Genomic DNA, 21,290 nt, shown 5'->3' with positions numbered 1-21,290 from the left:
GGAGATTTCCTCCGGGTGTTTCCCTGAAGAGAGGGATATGATGATGGGGCACAAGCTGGGCACAAGCACTTCCCAACTTCTAATGGAGACTGCAGTCTGTCACAGTGTTACTGGGAAGCTAGTGGGGCTGGCCTTGGACCAGCATCCAGGCTCCCTGGATACCCGGCTTGATCTCTCCAGAAATCCTGGATGGCCAGCTTGGGCCTTCCTTTTCGGCTCTTAGCCGCCTGCAGATGCCGCCTGTTCTATCGAAGCTCCCGGGCACCTTTGGCCTCCTTCTAAGACACCGGAGGGTCATTTTCTATGGGAACTTAGCTGGAGATTTTTTTTTTCCCCAGGAGGACAGGATGTGACGGGGACTTCCTCGTTTTGTTCTATCTATCTTGGTTTTTATAACAAAGGGCAGAACCAATAGTTTATGTCCTAAGGTGGAAGGTGGGTGAGTAATTCTGTCACCAGTGACCTGCATCCCCTTCCTGAACCCAGCTGCCAGCCCACATCTAAAGCAGCTTAGCATCAGGGACTAACACTTCATAATCACCCCCTTCAGAGGGAGGTGAGATTGCCAGCATCCCTCTACCACTTGGATCTTCTGCTGTTACCTGAAAGGTACGTGGCTCCTTTGCAGCACTTGGATGAACCTTCTAGAAACGGAGAGCAGAAAAAGACAGAAAGCACCCTAGGGGAAGCACAGCAGAGATGGAAGCTCTTATCACTCAGTTCCGGTGTTTTCGTTGGAGGAGTGGGTGGGATGTTTTGGATGTCTTAAGGGAGATGGCCATTCAGGCTGGCCCCTCTGAGGAGGCAAGGTTCTGCTGCATCCTTTTTCCCTGCAGATGAAAAGGGTTCATTCTTTTGGTACTCCCTGTTTAAAGTGACTCGGCTCTTTACGAGGATGGAAATCCTCTTAGAGACCACGTAAAATCACAGGGATGCAGGCTAGCGGGCAATAGAGGGCACTGGAGTGGGAAAGGAGAAGGAAGTGCGCCCGTCTCATTTGCCCTTTGGAACTTATGGGGGTAGCTGCAAGGTGAAACGTACCAACTCAGGTTTGCAAAACAACAGTGCAGAACAGCAGAAGTGAGAGGTGGGCTTCAGTACTACAGTGTGCATGAACTCTCCGTCCTTCATATCTTCAGAAAGAAGCTTCCCAGGGGATCACAGAGAGAACATGGTCCTCGCCGCGACAACTTAGCTAGGTCTGAGGCCTCTTCACTGAGTTCTCCATCTCCCCTCAACACCGCCACACCCCAATTCAGCGTGTCTAGCTTTCTCCTTTCTCCAGCCAAACGTTTCCACCTGGATCAGACTCTGGAGCCCATGGCAGATACCCCTGAATATTGAACAGACACTGAAGTCCCATGACTCCTGTCTAAAAGCTAGTGACAAAGTCTTGGGGACACTTTGGTTTAAGTTTTCATTCCTTTTCTTTGGCAGTAAAGTTTAAATCCATCGGTTGATAGGTCTTGTGGCTGGATAGCTAGTGACCTTGTTTCTTCCTTAGTGTGGGTGGGTATGGCACTGTGTGAGGCTGGGTGCTTCCTAAGAGCAGGATGGCTTGGAGTTATTGATGCAAATGAAATCAGAAGCCAGATGTGACATAGCACAGCTGGGGAGAGGCTGGAGGAGAGAAAACAGGTGCTGTAAACCACAGCCGAGGAAGAAATCTCCCTCTGCCACCTCAGGCGTGTGAAGGTGTCCCACATGCCTCAGCTTACCTACCTATAATTTGGGCTTTTTGGTATAAGTAGTAGTAATACTGATGGAATATGTGGGTGTTTGATACATAAGCGTTTAATTTATGTTTATTGCTTGTGGGCATTTACATGAGTTGTGTGTGTGTGTGTGTGTGTGTGTGTGTGTGTGTGTGTGTGTGTACTCTCTTCTAGTCCTTTCAGGAAGTTTCCAGACTACTGGCCTTCAATTAAAGACTATCCAATAGTAGTGAACAGACACTGAGTATCTGTGACTCCTGTCTGTGAAGAGGCTGGTGACAAAGTTATTACTACCTTTACCAATAAGCCCAAATTACAAGTTGGGAAACTGAGCCATGTGGGACACTTCCACACACAGTTAGAGGTGATAGAGTAGAGCTTCTACCACTGTGTGTGTGTGTGTGTCCACGTATACACCTTATATTTTAACCTTTTCCCCCCCATAGCTTCAGTGATGACAATCACTTGTGTTTATCACAACAGAAAAATGACTACAGGTAGCTATTTTGGAACAAACTGTCCTTAGCTAACAAGAGCTACCACTTCACTTACTTGCCTCTTTGGAAGGAACAAATTGTCCCTCTAGGCTGACAAGAGGTACCACTTAACACAGTTGACTAAGCCCTCACATCGTAGCTCATCCAAACAGGCCACTGCATATGCCCCAGTGCTTGCTTTGTAAGGAGCTATCTGGGTGGTGATGTGCCTGGTGTGGCTTTGCTCTCTTGGGTCCCTAAGCTGTGTCTGACCCGTAAGAACAAGGCACGAAAGGGAAGGGAAGACAAGGTGAGTGACAAACACAAAGTCAGTGTGGCTTCGGATGCCTTGCTTCCACTAGGCAGAGCTGTCACTGACATGCATGTGCACACTTCTGTATCAGCCACAACGGACAAGGGGTCTTACTGTCCCTTCGGAGCTTTCATCTTTGCCCAGGACCTCTGGTCTTGTTAGTTACCACAAAAATAATAATCTCAGTATATTCAGACCATCAAAACAGACCGGTTGGCTCCAGAGGGCAATGAGTCTTCCTCCCTCTAAAGAGTCCATCTGAAACACAACTGGAGTGGGCCCTACTTGCTCCTCTGCCTTACCTCTGCAACCTCTGAGTCTCAGCTCCAAAGCCCCAAGATGTGGTACATTCATTCCTTAGACCATTGCTCCCCGCACCCCATCTTGTGGTCCTACCAGTCTGGGTCTTTCTAGCCCACAGGTCACCCTGAGAAGTCCTCATCAACCTTCCTACATCTCCTCTGACTGCTTTGCTACTGTGCAATCCTACATCTTTGTCTATGGTTTTGCAGATCATATGGCTAGGGCTCAGCAGAAGCAAAGGCTGTGTGGGGGTCACCAAACAATGGCGACCGTGGTAGCAAAAGACAGAGTAGAAATGTGGGTTGGATTAGAGAGTAAAAATCCACTGACTATCCCCTCCCCAGAGGGACTGTCGTGATGGGAAGAACCCTTTCTGGAAGAAAGTCGCAAAATGATGTTTCGAAAGTGGAGAGAGGAGAAGGTGGTGACTTTTATTTATAGAGTGTTTCTTTACTTCTGTGTTTGAGATGGAGTCTGGCTAGCTAGCCCGGGCTCTCTTTACAATCATGATCCCTTTGCTTCAGCCTTCTGCATGCTGGCATTTTAGATGTGCACCATCAGTGAAATTTAAACAGCATCTTGTCAATTCATAGGAGGCTTAAACTTTTTCCTTCCATTGCTCAAGCACAAAGATTGAGGTTCACCCAGCTGCAAAATTTGCTGCCTTAAGTCCTACACCTAAATAAAGAAGCAATGTGGAGAGACTGTGCTTCCCGAGATGTACTCATCACATTAGACTCATTGGCTGCTAGACTTAGATGCTAACACAGAGCGCAACAGGGACTTAGAGATAGAGGAGTTTTCTGGACCACAGGATGGAGAAGAGATTTCCAGATGGCATTCCTCCATCAGCTGGAACTAAAGATGCAAAAAACCATGAGAACAGGGACTAGCTAACCCCTGATAAGATCAAAATAGATGAAATTGACCAGAATGTCCCAAAGGTTGGCAGATAGCCACCTTATATACTCTGCTTTGGAAAAAAAATAGCTCTGTCTTCCTGTTTTATGAACCTGATGTTCCAGGGCAAAGAATGTGTACACCAGTGGTCTGCCGTGGGGAGGAAGGGAGATAAAGTTGTATTTGATATTCTTCCTAGATTTCCCATTCTCTGGGGAGTGTCACTAACCCAGAGGAGGATGACGCTGAGCCCCCACACAATGTATGGCTCCATTCCTGAGTCTAAACAATATGTTGCTTCCCCTGGGACCCTTCAACCCTGTCGGCTCACAGCACCGTGAGTTCCAACAAGCTCAATGGTAACAGCATCACCTGATAAAATTAGAAGCCGTTCTTACATCCTGTCACGGTTTAAAAGAAGCTACGGGCCTGATCTGGAACTCCAGAATTAGCGAATAATAATAATAACAATAAATACAAGAATGAATATAGTCTCAGACCTTCTGGGTGAAGGGTCACTGCCCATATTACCCAGCATGTTCATTATTTTCCAGGTGGGCCCTCACCGCTGACAGATGGCAGATTGCTCAGGATTTCTGGGGTTTCTGAAGCAAATACCTCCATGCCTCAGCATCTTCTTCACCTACCTTCTCTTCCTTCAGGTGTGGGAGGTGAACTCAGGTAGTGTATTTGATCTGTAACCATAGCCAGCTCACCCAGGTATGAGCACCCAAACTCTGCCTCTGTCTCTGCTGAGGGCCCTCTAGGAGTGGGTTCTCACGACACAGCACCAGACCAGACTAATTACTAAAACGCCAAAAAAGAGTCCCACTCAGGGTTTTGGATTTTGTTATTGTTGTTCGGTTGGTTGGTTGATTTTTTCATTTGTTTTTGTAACTTCTGTTGTTTTGCTTTTGAAACAGGTTCTTGCTATGCAGCCTAGGGTGGCCTGGGACTCTCAATCCTCTTACCTCAGCCTCTTCAGTACTAGGACATACACCAGCCACTACCGTTATAGAGCAACCAGTATAGTCATATACCAACCAGTACAGCTATATAGCAACCAGAGCAGCTAAATAGCAACTAGTACAGTTACATACCAACAAGTACAGTTGTATACCAACTAGTACAGTTATATACCAACCAGTACAGCTATATAGCAACCAGAACAGCTAAATAGCAACTAGTACAGTTATATACCAACCAGTACAGTTATATACCAATCAGTACAGTTGTATACCAACCAGTACAGTTATATGGCACCATTTACTGCTCCTATCTTAGTTGTTAAAGCCACACTGCTTGATGCTCTTTCATCAGTTTGCCAGCCCCTGCTTCCCATATACACTTCCCTGGAGCAAGACAAGTTCAGAGATGAGCAGTTCTCTTTCCTGGAAAGCCTTGCAAAGTACACGTTCCCTGGGAAGCTAATAGAGAGAGAGATAGAGACAGAGACAGAGACAGAGACAGAGACAGAGACAGAGGGATCTCAGGTGTGTGAGAAGGACAGTTTATGAGATCCTGGAGAGGGAACCTGGTAGGAAGGTGACTGGATTGGCTGGGATTCATCCAGGAGGTAAAGGGTTGTTGTTGGGTTTTTTTTTTCTTCCCCCAAAATGACACAAAGCAAGAAACATCCATGATCCACAGGTAAAGTGAAGGATGAGGAAAGAGATGTAGTATGTTTGAGTTTGGGGAAAAAGTGTTAGCTGAATTTGTAAAGGAGGAAGCCGACTAAGGATAGCAGAGAGACCACCTGGAGGCACCAGAAAAGAAGACCAACGCTCAAACGAAAGAGTATGACAGGTCTCTCAATGGCAGAGTTCAGTAGGCATTAAAATACCAAAATACACAGAAGCTGTACATATGAACTCTGTTGATAAATGCTGTGAAAACTGCCCGCCCCAGCTAGCTTATTGTCAGTTTGGCACAAGGCAGAGAGATCTGAGCAGTGGGAAGCACACTTGGGAAAACGGCTCTTTATGACTGACTTGCAGGAAAGCCTGAGGCATTTTAAATTAGTGATTGATATAGAAAGGCCCAGCCTATTGTGTGCTTGTACATCCCGGGCATAAGAAAGCAGACTGAAGACTCCATGAAGAACAAAGGCAGTAGGCAGCTCTCCCCCAGGGTCTGTGCTTCAGTTCCTGCCTCCAGGGTCTTGCCTTGAGTTCCTGCCTCGACTTACCTGTAAGATGGGGCCTTTCCTTCTCAGGTTGCTCTCGATCATGATGCTGATTGCAGTGATGGCAACTCTACTAAGAAATGGACAACATAAGGCTTTCCAGTCTCACTGCCAGAAAGCAGCGCCATCAACTAAGTGGTTTCTCTCTTTCAAGATCTTTTTCTTGGTGCACTTACGCAAACCAGCAATTCTATATCACAGGCATAAATTTTGTTAGTCACAAAACATATTGTATTCAGCATGCTCCCCTGGCCACACAGAGCTTCTCAAATAACATCTATGCTTGATTGATTCAAACTGATAACTAGTCCCGCCCTGTACAGTGCATCTGATTGTCATGTGTGTACATAGATAGGCATTTTAATTGACTCTTTTCATAACAATTTCTTCTCCAGGAAAGCACACAGATTGTTTTTGGAGAGCATTTCATCTTTGTCATTTGGATGATTTGCTGTAGATTTCTGATCTACAAAAAGAGAAGTGATTTTTTTTTTTTTTTTTTAAAGTTTGAAGTGGGTTGATCTTGGCCATTGTTTTGGATTGTTGTCCTAGAGGAGGTCTGGGTGCTGGGCCCTGAGGAGTCCATTTTGGCCCGCGTCGGGGAAGCGGTGGAGTTCCCATGTCGATTATCATCATACCAAGACGCAAAGCACATGGAAATTCGCTGGTTTCGGACCCAGGTCTCCAACGTGGTGTACTTGCACCAGGAGCCGCAGGAGCGCTCCAGCCCGCAGCTGGCACAGTTCCGAAACAGGACCTTATTTGAAGCATATGACATTGCCGAGGGCAGCGTGAACCTGCACATCCTTAGCGTGGTTCCCTCCGACGAGGGCAGATATGGGTGCCGCTTTCTTTCTCACAACTTCTCTGGTGAAGCCATGTGGGAGCTGGAAGTAGCAGGTACGTTCTCAAGCCAGACAGGAGCTGGAGACAGAGAAAAGGATCGGATTGAACTTGCAGAGAGAATCTAGGGTCGAAAACAAAAACAAACGCAGTATGTTAAAACGTTGGGTGTGGCTTGAAGGGATATTAGTGCCCGTCCAGTACACACAGGCTGTGGTACGATCCCCAGTACCAGCGGTTGGGGGTCGGGTGGGAGAAGCATTTAAAACGATTACAAGAACAAAAAATAACCCAAATAAATCAACATATAGCAATAAAAAGGCTCAAAAAATACTGAATGACTTCAAAACAGCTTGAGAAATAATTTTAATTCATAATGACAAGGTGAATCAAAGTGACATAAGGATATAATAGGCATTTGTGTAAGATCAGTATTTGTAGCATTACATAGAATTTCAAGAACATCGAAATACCAACCCACAGGGGCTGAATATGGTCCATCAGCACCGTCCACCTTCTGAAGCTTGAAAAAATGAGCTCCTTCATCTAGAATGCCCAGAGCCTGTAATGTCTCAATGAGCATATGTGTCATGATTCCTAGAATGCGTCAACAAGAGGGAGAAAAAACAAAGAAATCTGAAGATGTATTTTTTGTACACAATTAATAGGGGAATATTGTAGGAAGACTTGTAAGAAATACAAGCTAGAAGCTAATAAAAGTAGATTGCATAAGTAGTGAGACATAAGGAATTGAAATGATGGAGAAAGGCCTGGGACTTTCCTGATATGTATTTTACATATCATTACTATTTAAACAACATTAATCTTTTATTGTTTTTGATTGAAGTAGAATTACATCCCTTTCTACCCTTCTTTTCTCCCTAAAACTCTTTCCAGATACCCTCCCTCAACACCCCCTCCCATGTCCCTCTCTCTCATGTTGATAGTTGAGAACTATTGTTACATACAAGCAGAGTGGTCAGCCTTGAAGTCATATATATATATATATATATATATATATATATATATATATATATATTCCTGTGCACACATACATTAATATTTTGCAAGTTTAAAATATATGGCTGGGGATAGAGCTCAGTGGTAGGGTGTTTACTTAGATGAACGAGAGTGGGGTTTGACCCCTAGCACATCATTTGATAGTTAAATAACAAATGATAGCTAGATAACAGAGCTAGCTCTGTTTGACTGGGAAAAGATTGCGTATACTGTAGGCATTTAAGATCTAGTGAGAATTAACAGAAGGTAATCTACTGGAGTTCTAGGTGAGATGATTCTTCATTGTAGTGGGATCATTTATGTCGTTCCTCTCCACTGAAGCTCACATACGTGCTAAGAACAGTCATAATTCCTGACATCTTACGGTGTCCTCAGATGGTGAGCAGTGGCAGTAACTTTATGCATGGTGAGCCTGATCTTCTTCACCCCTTCTGCTCTCCCAGGATCGGGCTCAGACCCACACATCTCCCTCGAGGGCTTCAATGGAGAGGGCATTCAGCTGCAATGCAGTTCCAGTGGCTGGTACCCCAAGCCAAAGGTTCAATGGAGAGGCCACCAGGGTCAGTGCCTTTCTCCAGAGTCTGAAGCCATCACCCAGAATGCCCAAGGCCTCTTCAGTCTGGAGACATCTGTGATTGTCCGAGGAGGGGCTCACAGCAATGTGTCTTGTATAATCCAGAACCCCTTGCTGTCCCAGAAGAGAGAGTTCACCATTCAGATTGCAGGTCAGTAGGCACTGGCTCATGCTTGTCTTTCTTATCATCAAAAGCTCCATGTTGATTGGCCCAGAAGTCATCTATACAATAATGCATGGCTTTGGGAGGGAGGGTAGCTTCTTGGCTTGATGCCTATGAGACCCCGGAAGAGGGCTCTTAACCACTGAGCAGTCTCCACTTTAATTTACTATACTTTCTAAAGGTTAAAAATATTTTTTAAAGTAAAGAACCCTCTGCAATAAAGCCTTACTTTTGAATAACTAGATCACTTTTGAATAACAGACACAGAATTATTAAGCTGGCGCGTGTTTCTGCCGAGTTATGCTCTGCTTCTGTCTTCGTCCCTTCATCCCTGACCGCTCTGGAATGCCCTGGATTACAGATAGCACCAAACTACACCCAACCTCTGGGGCCTGTCTTAGTCAGGGTTTTATTGCTGTGAAGAGACTCCATGAGCATGGTAACTCCTATTAAAGAAAAAGAAAACATTTAAGTGGGGCTGGGTTACAGTTCCAGAGGTTTAGTCCATATCATCATGGCAGAAAGTATGGTGGGACCCAGGTTTTGGAAAGGTCCCTGGATAGGCAGGCAGGAGAGAAAGAGAGAGAGAGAGAGAGAGAGAGAGAGAGAGAGAGAGAGAGAGAGAGAGAGAGAATGAGATTGGCTTGAGCTTCTGAAACCTCAAAGCCCACCCTCGGTGACACATTTCCTTCAAAAAGTCACACCTCAATAATGCCACTCCCTAAGAGCCTTTTGGGGGGGCAGTTCCTTTTTTCTTTTCTTTAAGATTTATTCTTCTTTCATATATTACAACTCAACTGCAGTTCCCCCACCCTACTTCTATACCTCCCCCCTCCATCTCCTCACCCACTCCTTCTCTGTTTCCCTTCAGAAAAGGGCAGTGTTCAGTGGATAGCAACCAAACATGGCATGCCAAGTTGCAGTAAGACTAGGCACTTCCCCTCAGATTAAGGGTGGATGAGTCAACCCTGTGGAAAGAAAAGGGTCCCAAAAGCAGGCCAAAGAGTCAGAGATAGCTCCTACCCCCACTGCTAGAAATCACACAAGAAGATCAAGCAACACAACCATAACGTGTTACAGAGAGCCTAGGTCAGTCCCATGCAGGCTCCCTGGTTGGCAGTTAAGTCTCCGGGAGTTTCTATGAGCCCAGGTTAGTTGATTCTGTAGGTTTCTTGATCCCTGTGGTTCCTACAAACCTTCCTCCCCCTCTTTCAGAGCATGTCCCGAGTTTCACCTAATTTCTGGCTGTGGTTCTCTGAAACATTTCCACCAGTTGCTGGTGGAGTCTCTGATGACGATTATGCTAGGCTTCAGTCTACAAGTGTCATTAGGAATCGTTTCACAGACCTTTTTTCTTTGCTGGTCATGTTTGCTTCTATCCTAGGTGTCTGGGCTCTCCAACCTCTGGTTTCTGGTCTTCCAGGCAGTGACAAGTGTGGGCTCTCTCTCATGGCATGAGTCTCAAGCAGGACCAGTCATTGGTCAGCCACTCCCACAAGTTCTACACCAACTTTACCACAGTACATCTTGTAGGCAGGACAAATTGTAGGTCAAAGGCTTGGGGGTTGGGTTGGTGTCATGGAGCCATTTTCATTGAAACTAACGCAGGGCTTGCTTGGGTTGTTGCTACTGTGGCTAAGCAGCTATTGGCTTTGTTGGGGATTCTTCCAGTGATGTGAGAACTGAGACAAATGCCAGGAAGCAAGTGACAACCTGTAGAATCCCCAGGCAGGTCGAAAACAGTTTGGACGCTAAACTCCTTCAAGTGTAGGATCAGAGCTGGAAAAGTGGGGTTGTGGTCCCCCAGTTCTAAGTGGTGGGGAGATGAAGGGCATACCTGTGCTGTGGCATCCAAACCCACTGGGAGGAACCAGACTTAGATTCATTTCAAACTCAGATTAATGAATTTATTCTTACTGCTCACAGAAGGACAACAGCCTTAGAGCCAAAGAGCATGCTGTGTGGAAGGGGGATTAAAGTGGTTTATTTTTTTATTTTTTTTCTTTAAGGCGGATGCCACAAAGGTGTGTGTTATAGCTATCCATGGAATCCACAGCTGGGCAGGAAAATTGGTTAACTTCCCTCAGTTGTCTTTGACTTTTCCTCTCTATAACAATAAAAAGGCCATTACATCCCTTTCCCACAGTGATAAGCAAGTTTACAGAAGCAATGGCAGCTGTTATTACCCCAGAGCCCATTTTCCTATTCTCGTCTCACCTGCAGGCCACTAGCATGCCCCAGGCACTGCAGAGCAAAAGGTCAACGTCACCTAAGGGACCCCTGGCTTCATATTGAGTCTCTTTAGTCATCACAGGGGACCTGTATAAATTATTACTCAGGTCTGAGCACGCTAATAACTGGGATGGAGCAGCTCATGTGGGGGCAGGCAAAGACACAGTGCCACCGGGCTGGCTATCGCATCCTTGAGCCAGGACCCATCCTCTATCTTCAATCCACAGCCTTCCCTTCCGCCACAGTAGTGAATTCTGCCATTGCACCTGATCCTACCTGGAGTGAAGGCTGCACAGCTGTGTTTATGTTCGGTTCATACCTGGCTAGAGAGGCTCCCGCTGAAGATGTAATTGGCTACCCTAAGGTCTGAGACATCATGATGTACTGTCCAAGACATTCTTGCTTCAGTGGTTAGTAGAGCCTAAGTCGAGATAACTAACACCATACGACATGTTTTCCAGATGTGTTCCTACCCAGAATGTCCCCCTGGAAGAAAGCGTTTGTGGGAACCCTGGTGGTCCTGCCGCTCAGCCTGATGGTGCTCACCATGCTGGCACTGCGATATTTTTACAAGCAGCGGAGCTTTCAAGGTACGAGTCAGGTCCTGGAGCTGGTTTTTGCTCCATAATGGTACAGGCTAGGTAGAGGTCTGAAGGGGTTCGTTTTTTCCTGACAGTTAAAGAGCTAAAATGCGGCGGAGGGAGGGGCGGGGGGGGGGCAGAGGGGAACTTGAAACAGATGAAGAAACAGCAAGGAAACCTCAAGCACCACAGACAGAGTCAACGGTTGAAACGGAAGGTCGTTTTGTTCTTTGGTTTTTAAATTTGGGATGAGGAAGCACACACATGCAACAGATACACAGAGAAAAAGACTCTTGGGATGCCACGGGCGGGAAGAGGGGGCACTCGAAAAGCCGGAAAAAAATCCGGGACTTTTAAATCCTCTGAAGACTTTTAAATCTTCCTCCCCTTCTCTATGGCGGCTTGGTTTGAGGACAGATGGAATGGTTGATTGGTCCACAAAGGCTCTGTGAGGTGTCCTGATCAGGCCTTGAACCCATAGAATCAGATCACCAGCAGGGGTCCTTCTGGTGGGAGACGAAAGCTGCCAGTTTTTTTTGTTTTTTGTTTTTGTCTCAAGACAGGAGGCTGAGGAAGAAGCTGGCCATGTTGGCACCTTTATATTAACTACTTATGGTCCCTCTCCCTGCCTGCCCACCAGGGAGTCTAACATCTAGTCTTTCAATAGGAAAACAGGAGAGAGGGGAGCGAGGGAGAGGAACACGGGGAGGGACAGAAGGGAACCCAGTCTGGAAGAAGAGCTTGAAAAGAGCAAGAGCCAGCTCGCTACTCAGCTCTTCCATTTCCTTCTTCCTTTCAGAAAAACGGGTGAAGCAGGGAGAGAAGGTCAGAGGTAAGTGGGAGGTGGCACCCTCTATCCCCACATCCGGAGCAGGGCCCAGGTTTCCAAGGCAAGACCTCAGTCTTGGGGGTGGCAGTGGGGGGCATCTAGGACTAGCAGAGCAGAGAGAGAGAGGGACCATAGGCCTGGGTTTGCTCAGCTGTGTTCAGGCACCCAGACTGACTCCCAGATGCAAAGCGCTGAGTCTGCATACCTTGGGGAAGTGAGGTCCCTGTGTTCACCATCTGTCCTGTCTGGTCCTGTCCACCTCAGACAGAGGATGTCCGGGAGCATCGTCTATTCTTTTTGTCTCCAGGAAGACTAATCGCACCGTTGAGTAAGTTCTGTGGTGACAGGGCAGGCTACAGGACAAGTATGCTTATCTGGCCACCCCTGGAGCAGAAAAGGACAGTCAAAGTGACTAGGCTCCCTTGAGGGAGAGAAGGATGACACCCACCCGTCTGGTTCTCCGCCCATCTTTGCCTGACTCTCCTCCCTCAGTCAGACTAAGATGGGCTGCCTGTGTGCTCCAGCTTCAGGGTTTGTTCAACACAGCCCGCTGGAGTGTTTACGTCCCCCAACTCAGCTTCCTTTCTCTTTTAACCCAAATGCCACTGTGGAGACTGACCCTTGAGCTTGCACTAAAAGGGGAACACTCTGGTAAATTACTTTTCCTCTCACTGGAACACACCAACTTAAAACCATCGAGGGGTGTGGTGTAGCAGAGAGACTTACAGAGGAAGGCGAGGAAGCTGAGCACCTCAGGTCTCCCTGCCTACCCAATCCTACCAAAACAAAAACAAAAGCATAAAACAAACAAACAAACAACTCAAACCAAACCAAACCAAAACAGCGCTGCATTAAGTCATCAAGATCACAGACTGAATTAGTATACTGATTGTTTTTAAAGAGTACAGAAGATGGAGAGACCAGAGGACCACATTCTAGAGACAGAGTCAGATCCTTTACATCTAGTCAGGAAAAAAAAAATTATGACGTCCTTCTTATCTTTAAATGAAGTATTCAACAAATGACCCCAAGAGACGTAGGTTGTGCTCTCTGCCTGAGCTTATTCATGTGCTTCTGGCCCTGCACCCCAACCATACAAACACCAGGAACATCCTTTGGTTTTAGAAAGAATAAACTCTACCCAATTGGAGCCTAGGGGAGAAACCCTTTAGAACCAAGTCTGTTGTTCCTCCCAGGCCCAGTGCCTATTGATTTTCTTCCTCTGAAATGAAGATAGGGTAAAGGCTCTGGAGTGCTGGGGATGAGCCTCCTACAGGGCAGTGTGGCATCAAGGGTAGAGCTGCAGAGAGAAGTGACCTGAGAGGAAGGAATGTGTTTGTATCAGAAGGTTGACACCTCTCTGTTTTGCTTGCAGAGAAACTTCAGACAGAGCTTGGTGAGTGTCCTCCACCACAGAACCATCCCTTTCCATCCCCTATTATACCTGACTATTTATGTATCCTCTCCCCGCCCAACGATGTATGACACCCAGGCGGGAACTGTGCTGGTTGCATGAGTGTCAAGGGAAGGGGGAATTGGGCAACTATGGCAAAAAAAAAAGTGGTGTCCTGACTTTCTAATCCCCCTTTTCCTTTGCTGCTTCAGACTGGAGAAGGTCCGAAGGCCAGGCTGGTGAGTAAAGCCCCTTTCTCTCCTGCTGTTTCTCACTAGGCTCCCTGCCTTCTGTGATGGACTCATACCTTTCCAAACCCACTGAAAATGTCCTAAGTTAGAAATGCATTTGATATGCCTACCAAACATCACAGAGGAGCAGCCCAGGGCTGGCGTTTTGGCTGGGTACCTTCTGATCGTGTGGCTAACTCACTGTGGCTTCCCCGGCATCTCTATAGAGTTAACATGCCACATACCATCAGCCTGAGAATTGACCGAAACTCCAAGTCTGGTTTCTAACGAATCCTAAGGCTCCCACACCATTGTAAAGTAACACAAGCAAGAAAGCAAGCAAGCACACCGAAAATGTAGGTCAAGCTATTACTTGGCAGTTACTCTTTACTTGGCAACATCACACTATTGTCTGGTGCTTCCATTTTTCTCTCCTGTGCTTCCCATGTTGTATGCATACTGTACTTGGTAGAGGTCAGACCCACGTTTAATTGTATGTTTATATTTATATTTATTGTCCCAAGGTTACATGCGGAAGAACATTCTTACTGAGTGAAAAAAAAAAAAAAGCACAAATAAGTAAAAAGGAAAGGACACGTGTGGTCCTAGGAATGGTGTAGAGGAAGTTTACTGTAGCTAAAAGGGAGAGTCCAGAGTGGACACAGCCCCTGAGCCATGTGAGGAGAGTTGGGGAAAGGAAGGGAGAGAGGAGGGAGGCGAACCAGGTGCAGCAGCCAGGAAGCCTAAAAGAGAACTCAGTACCACAATGGCTGGATTTTATATAGGGAAGGGCTGCTGGGGGAAGGGCAGCCCAGCCTTTCTCTCTTGGCTGGAGAAGTTTAGGGAAGGGGGAGGGGTTTGCCAGCCATACCCTGTAACAGGTAGGGACTGAGGGATGCTGGGAGAACCTGGCGGCCACGTCTGATTTGATATGTTAGATAGACACCTCAGCGGTTTGTTGCTGGTTTGAAACCTAACAGTTACACACCACAGTCACCTGAATTTCTGATGTTCACCTTCAAACTTCCTGTGGATCTGGAGTAAACATGCTACTATGTAATTAAATGCTTCTCTTCATACCTGAATGAGACTGAAGACATGGCCACTCCCGGGTGTGGTTGAGGAGAAGGTTTTTACTGTACACGTGAGGGAGAGTACAGTCAGAGGCAACTGAAATAATCCAGACTGAATGGGTCCAGTGCACTGAACTGAATCATGAGAGGAAAGAGACAGGGATGGAGAGCAAGAGAGGAAGAGAAGAAAGAAGGGATGGGAGAGAGGGCAAATGGAAGAAGAGAGGTCCAGGAGCAGAGCTAAGAGCAAAACCAAGAGGGGAACCAAGTGCATAGCCAAAATGTCTGAGCAGTGTAGGGAGCAAAAGCTGGAGAGGTTTAGGGTAGGGGGCAGGGTATGTCAGCCAGGATTGAGGGACCCTGGAGCCTAGCATAGACCCTGATATGTAATAGGCACCACAGGCATAGGCTAATGGAAGAGACATATGTCCTTTTTGCTGCAGATAAGGAGAATGACTCCTTTTAGCAAGTATGAACTATCCTCTTAAATCCCAAAGGGAATGGCTGACTTTTGCCTAAATGCCAGACTTTGGGAAGAGGAATTTCTTGGAACTTGACAATGTCATAAGGGCCTATATTTCCTCCATAAGGCCAACAGTCTAATGTATACTTTTTTTTTCCAAGATGGGGTTTCTCTGTATAGCCCTGGCTGTCCTGGAACTCACTCTGTATACCAGGCTGGCCTCAAACTCAGAAAACCACCTGTCTCTGCCTCCCAAGGGCTGGGATTAAAGGCATGTGCCACCACGCCAGGCTAATGTATAATTTTTTTTAATATACATTCTTATAAACCTGGGTTTCTACTTTGTCACATGCATTATAGGTTTTTTTTTAACACCATTCATAGTCACATGCTGTCTGTCCCTTGCTTCATACATGTATCACTGATTAAATATTCATCTCCTGCATGTTAGGTCTGCTTCTTCTTGCTGATTCACTGCACACCACTGCAAACCACACGGAATAAGCCCGAAGTGTGTTGTCCTATCACCCTGTTTCTCTAGGAAGTATAACCAGGAAGGGAGATTAGGATGCTGGCCAGACAAAGGTTTCCCAGAAAGCCCTCTTCCTGCCACCCACTATGGTGAGGCTCTGTACACCTGCATCCTGTGTGAGCCAGCTCTCTAAATTTGCCAGCCCATAGAGATAAATGCTTTTTCATTCTTTTATTAGTGGGTCCTCTCTGGATGCTAATGTTTTGAGGATTCCTATATGATACACACACACACACACACACAAACACATACACACAATCATATTAAACGACATGAATTCCTTTTACTACTGTGTCATTTACTGTTAGCCTTGTTCACGTTCCCATTATTATTATTATTATTTTTGTTTGTTTGTTTGTTTGTTTTTTGTTTTTTTCGAGACAGGGTTTCTCTGTGTAGCCCTGGCTGTCCTGGAACTCACTTTGTAGACCAGGCTGGCCTCGAACTCAGAAATCCGCCTGCCTCTGCCTCCCGAGTGCTGGGATTAAAGGCGTGCGCCACCACGCCCGGCTTTCATGTTCCCATTATTAAAGAGCGATCATTACTTTACTTTTGATAAAGTTTAATTCATCAAAACTTGTACCTTATGGCTCATGTTCCTGAAATTTTGTTGAAGGCCTTTGCTAAGGACTCCATGATGATATTGTCTTATAATTTCTTTCATTAATGTATAGTGTATTTCTCACCTTCTAGTAGTGTCACATAACACCTGATACAGGAAACTTGCAGTGTGCAAAGGTTTACTTGGGATCACAGTTTCAGTGGTGATGGATCCATGGTCACTTGGGCCTGAGGCAAGGCAGCGAGCGCATTGCAGCAGGGAGCAGGGAGTGTGAGTAGAGAAGGCTGCTTGCCACACAGTAGGCTGGAAGCAAAGAGAAGAGACGGGAAAGCCAGAGTCTCAATAACCCCTGGATGGCCAGAAGACTTTCATTTTGACTGTCCCTCTTAAAGATTCCACATAGTGCAGAGCTGAGGACTAAGCCTTTAACTCAGGGCCATTGGAGAATGTTTCATATCCAAACTGCAATGGCATGTTTCATGTGTAGGCCATTAATCCTACAGAATTCCTCACACTCTGGCTGTGAGGTAACAGTGAGCCCACTGGTTTGTCTGTGTGCAGTGAATGGGTCTTCTCAGTGCCATTTAGTACACCTACCATAATTTCCCCATTGAGGTAAGGTTTCCACTTCTGCCTAGGTTCAGACCAGATGGGTTTGCCCCAGGGCTCACCTTCCCTGCTAGTTATCACTATTATGGCCTTAATGGCATTCGGATGTTCAAGTGTTCCTTCTCTGTATCTACTTCCCTTTTAAAGCTAATGAACCTTTAAAAATCCTCAAGTTGATTTAGATGAATGGTTTTAAATAAGCAAACCAACACTGAATCAGCGTTTTGCTAGAACTAAGCTATTCCATGTAACAGCTGTGTGTCTTTAACGTTCCACTGGCTGTTCGAATTGAGCCCCTCACCCCCATCCCGTGCTCTGAAAAAAAAAAAGTGTCTTTTATTGTTTTGGATCAACTCTTTGCAGAGGGAAGACTGGGCATCTAGAAGACATCTTAGGACAGAGTCCAGCTCAGCAGGGTCTCCAGGATGGAGCTTGGGCAGGCAGCTAGGCTTCATTTCCAGGCTTTAGGGTACCCGGGTTCCTTGCTTCTGTCGCATCTTCTCAATGTAGCTTGAAGCTGCACAGCACTTTGGTTGAACCTAGCACTGCTTAGACCCTCGCCCAGTCCAATCCAGAGGTAGAGATGAGGTCTTTTAATTTGTGGGCAGCTCTTGAGCAAGGGAAGCCATCCTATGGGTCCCAAAGTTACTGGCTGATCTCTCTGAGTCCCTTCTCCTCTCTCTTTGGTTTCAGAGTGGAGAGCAGCCCAGCAATATGCAGGTAAGTCTCCGAAGCTGACAGGTTGGGTTGGGTCTTGCACAGAAGGGATGCAGAGGGACCTGACTTTAGAGGGACGATTTTTCCAGGAGTCAAGTCCACATCCTGGAAATGAACGCATTATCGCATTATATATACGACATGCTGCATACATTCACATGTGCATACATGTTCCATGACAGGAAGACTGCTTCTGGGATCTTTAGCGGGGGGGGGGGGGCAGAATCTGAAAGGAACTTCTCGGATCATTTCAGAGAAGGGCCCCTCAGGCAGCCATGATGATACACACAGGAAATCCCAGCACTTGGGAGGCCGAGGGCAAGATCATGATCATGATCTTGATTATGAGTCAAGATCAGCCTGGGCTATATAGGGAGACCTTGTCTCAAGAAATGGGTGGGTGGGTTCCCTCCAGTTTCTCAGTCATGGAGTGGATGTATTTGGGGGCATGGGTGTTGGAGTGTAGGTCACTGGATGATCTCAGAGGTTCTCTGTAGTTTTAAGAGCCCTAAAATTGCTGTAAAGCAGAGGCACAGATTGGGCGATAGGACCAGAGGACACAGGAGCCGGCAAATATCTGTCTCCTCGTTGCTCAAGGCTTGGCTCCGTCGCAAATCTACTCAAGAACCTACCTTCATTTGGAACCTAAGAATGGGATTCAGGAAAAGAGTTGGTTTCAGGAATGATCTGCATGATGCTCTGGGAAGAGGGATGGTTGACAGACTTGGTGGGTGGGAAGAAGTGTGATTCTACCAGTTGCTCCAACTGGATCAACTAGAAGTTTTCCGAGGAACAGAGGAGAGGCCAAATGAGAGTAGAGAAGAGGAAAGAGCGGGAAGTGGAGGGAAGTAGAAGGGAGAGGAATGGAGGGGAAAGTAGAGGAGGTTTCTGAACCTTCCTCAGTAGGAACTAACCTTAAGCCTCTGCTCAGTGGACGTGACCTTGGATCCTGCCACAGCGCACCCTAGCCTGGAGGTCTCCAACAATGGCAAGAGCGTGTCCTCCCGCCTGGGGGTGCCCAGTACTGCAGCCGGGGACCCGCAGCGGTTTTCGGAGCAGACGTGCGTGCTGAGCCGGGAGCGCTTCTCCAGCGGCCGCCACTACTGGGAGGTGCACGTGGGCCGGCGCAGCCGCTGGTTCCTGGGCGCCTGTCTGGAGTCGGTGGAGCGATCCGAGCCCGCACGCCTGAGCCCGGCGGCCGGCTACTGGGTGATGGGGCTGTGGAACCGCTGCGAGTACTTCGTGCTGGACCCGCATCGCGTGGCACTGGCGCTACGCGTGCCTCCCCGGAGGATAGGCGTACTGTTGGACTATGAGGCGGGGAAACTGTCTTTCTTCAACGTGTCCGATGGCTCGCACATCTTCACCTTCACCGACACTTTCTCAGGGGCGCTCCGCGCCTACTTAAGGCCCCGAGCCCACGATGGCAGTGAACACCCGGATCCTATGACCATCTGCTCTTTGCCGGTTAGAGGGCCACAGGTCCTCGAAGAGAACGACAACGACAACTGGCTACAGCCCTATGAGTCTCTGGACCCTGCCTGGGCTGATAATGAGGCACTGTGGTGACCTCAAGGCCAGGTCCAAGTGCTGTCCTGAACTCCTGGACAGCACTTTGCTCTCCTTCAGCCAAAGCAGAGTCAGCAGAAAGAGGATAAAGAGGGCCTATACAGATGAATGTATATAATTATCTTTAAACAGGCAAATGAGAGATTGTTTGTGTATATAGCAGGATTCTGGAGTGTGCAGTGTAGGAGATGGGAAAGAAATCATAATTATCTGCTAATGTGTGTATAGATCTGTATAGTGTGTGTGTGTGTGTGTATAGTGTGCGCGCGTGTGTAATTTTGTGTATCCTGCAAAAGTCTAGAAGTAATGTCATTTCATAAACAATGAGTTCACCTTTGGCCCAGCTCTGAATACAGCTTATAGCAACTTCCTTGATCATGTATGTGGCAATTTGAACATGAAATTCAGTAACGGCAGTGATGTGGTTAAGGGCAATCAGTGGTAGAGTGCTTGCTTAATCCGAAGGATAGCGCACATCTTCAACTTCACCCACACTTTCCCCAGGAAAGTGCATTAGATCCCCAGCCCAGGATGGCAAGAATGCAGTAAACATAAACATACATCTAAGTAACATTTCACAGACTGAGAAGGCTATATTTAGCAAAATATATGTATATACATATACTCACATAATAACATTAATTTTAAAAGCTGTGAGTTTGAAAGAGAGCTTGAAATGAGGCATAGGAGAATTTGGGGGGAGGAAAAGGAAGGGAGGAATTATGTAATTTCTTTATAATCTCATAAAATTAAAAAATAAAACAATGCAGTATTAGGCAATAACTAAAACCCAAATGCAAAAGTCCATGCTAACACTTTATTTTTTCTCTTTTTAAAAAGGAAGCCTTAAAAATAATCAAGTGAAACCTCTCTAAAAGAGAATGGGAAGGATGGAATGAAAAAGCTATTAGCTTTGCATCAAGGAAACAATCAGTATAGACAAAAACAAACAAACAAACAAAACAAAAAAAGCAAAGAAACAAAAAACTAATGGCTGGTAAGCCCACCAGGCAGAGCCTATTGAAAAGCAAGATGGCTCCAATCTTATGTAGCAGTCTTACATATTTCTTAAAATAATGGAAATAGAAACACAACTGAGAAAAAAAGTGTATGAAATGATTCCTAGTGACACCTGTAGACTGGAGCCTAGCACAATCATTATCAGAGAGGCTTCATCCGGCAATTGATAGGAGCAGACACAGAGCCCCACATCTAAACTTTAGAAGCACAGCAAATCCCCTAAAGGGAGGAGGAAGTTTTATAGATGCCAGAAGGGTCAAGGACAAGGACACTGTGTGACCACGGCCCACAGAATCGACTAAGCAGGGCTCATAGGCGTTCCCTCGCAGAGACTGAAGGGAGGATCAGGGAGACTACATGGATCTGACCGAGGTCCTCTGCCTGTATTTTACAGTTGTGTAGCTTGGTATTCTTGTGAGACTCCTAACAGTGGTTGCAGTGGCTGTCTCTGGTTCTTTTGCCTGCTTTGGGGGCCCCTTTCCTCCTACTCGGTTGCCTTGCCCAGCCTTGATATGAAGGGATATGCCTACTCTCACAGCATCTTATTTTGCCATGTTTGGTTGATCTCCTTGGGAGGCCTGCTCTTTTCTGAAATGGAGGAGGAGTGGATCTGGAAGAGAGGGGAGGTAAGTGGAGGCTGGGAGGAGAGGAGAGAAGGAATTCCAGTCAGGATGCAATATATGAGAGAAGAATAAACAACAGCAACAACAAATACAATTGTTTTAAATAGGGAAAGGACTTCAGACTCTTTCTGGCTTCAGGCCCTTTCCTCAGCTTACTAAGCATCCTTACATTCTTGGGAGTGCTTTTTCCTTTCTTAAGAGGCTCTCTCTCTCTCTCTCTCTCTCTCTCTCTCTCTCTCTCTCTCTCTCTCTCTCTCTCTTACTTCGAGACAGGGTTTCTCTGTGTAGCCCTGGCCATCCTGGAACTCACTCTGTAGACCAGGCTGGTCTCGAACTCAGAAATCCTCCTGCCTCTGCCTCCCAAG

At 46.6% G+C, this 21,290-nt stretch overlaps 1 protein-coding gene across 1 annotated transcript; it reads left to right on the top strand.

The window, feature by feature from the left end:
* Positions 1–435: 435 nt before the first annotated feature.
* Positions 436–20,910, top strand: Btnl9 (butyrophilin like 9). The gene is made up of 10 exons (XM_021213853.2): positions 436–609; positions 4,262–4,388; positions 6,445–6,792; positions 8,199–8,480; positions 11,186–11,314; positions 12,105–12,137; positions 13,510–13,530; positions 13,740–13,766; positions 17,690–17,716; positions 18,645–20,910. The coding sequence occupies exons 2-10, from the start codon at positions 4,283–4,285 to the stop codon at positions 19,280–19,282; spliced, it is 1,611 nt and encodes a 536-aa protein (XP_021069512.1). The 5' UTR covers positions 436–609; positions 4,262–4,282; the 3' UTR covers positions 19,283–20,910.
* The last annotated feature ends 380 nt before the right edge of the window (positions 20,911–21,290 follow it).

The sequence above is a fragment of the Mus pahari genome, chromosome 14, assembly GCF_900095145.1.
Source record: "Mus pahari chromosome 14, PAHARI_EIJ_v1.1, whole genome shotgun sequence".
NCBI classification, from domain to species: domain Eukaryota; kingdom Metazoa; phylum Chordata; class Mammalia; order Rodentia; family Muridae; genus Mus; species Mus pahari.
Note: the sequence above shows the minus strand (reverse complement) of the source record. Positions and strands in the feature narration are given on the sequence as shown.

Excerpts from the sequence above, each read along its gene's own strand:
- Btnl9 (XM_021213853.2), top strand. The coding sequence starts at position 4,283 with ATGGCAGATTGCTCAGGATTTCTGGGGTTTCTGAAGCAAATACCTCCA. Across the intron at positions 11,315-12,104 it reads CAAGCAGCGGAGCTTTCAAG|AAAAACGGGTGAAGCAGGGA; the intron begins GTACGAGTCAGG and ends TCTTCCTTTCAG. Across the intron at positions 13,531-13,739 it reads GAAACTTCAGACAGAGCTTG|ACTGGAGAAGGTCCGAAGGC; the intron begins GTGAGTGTCCTC and ends TTGCTGCTTCAG.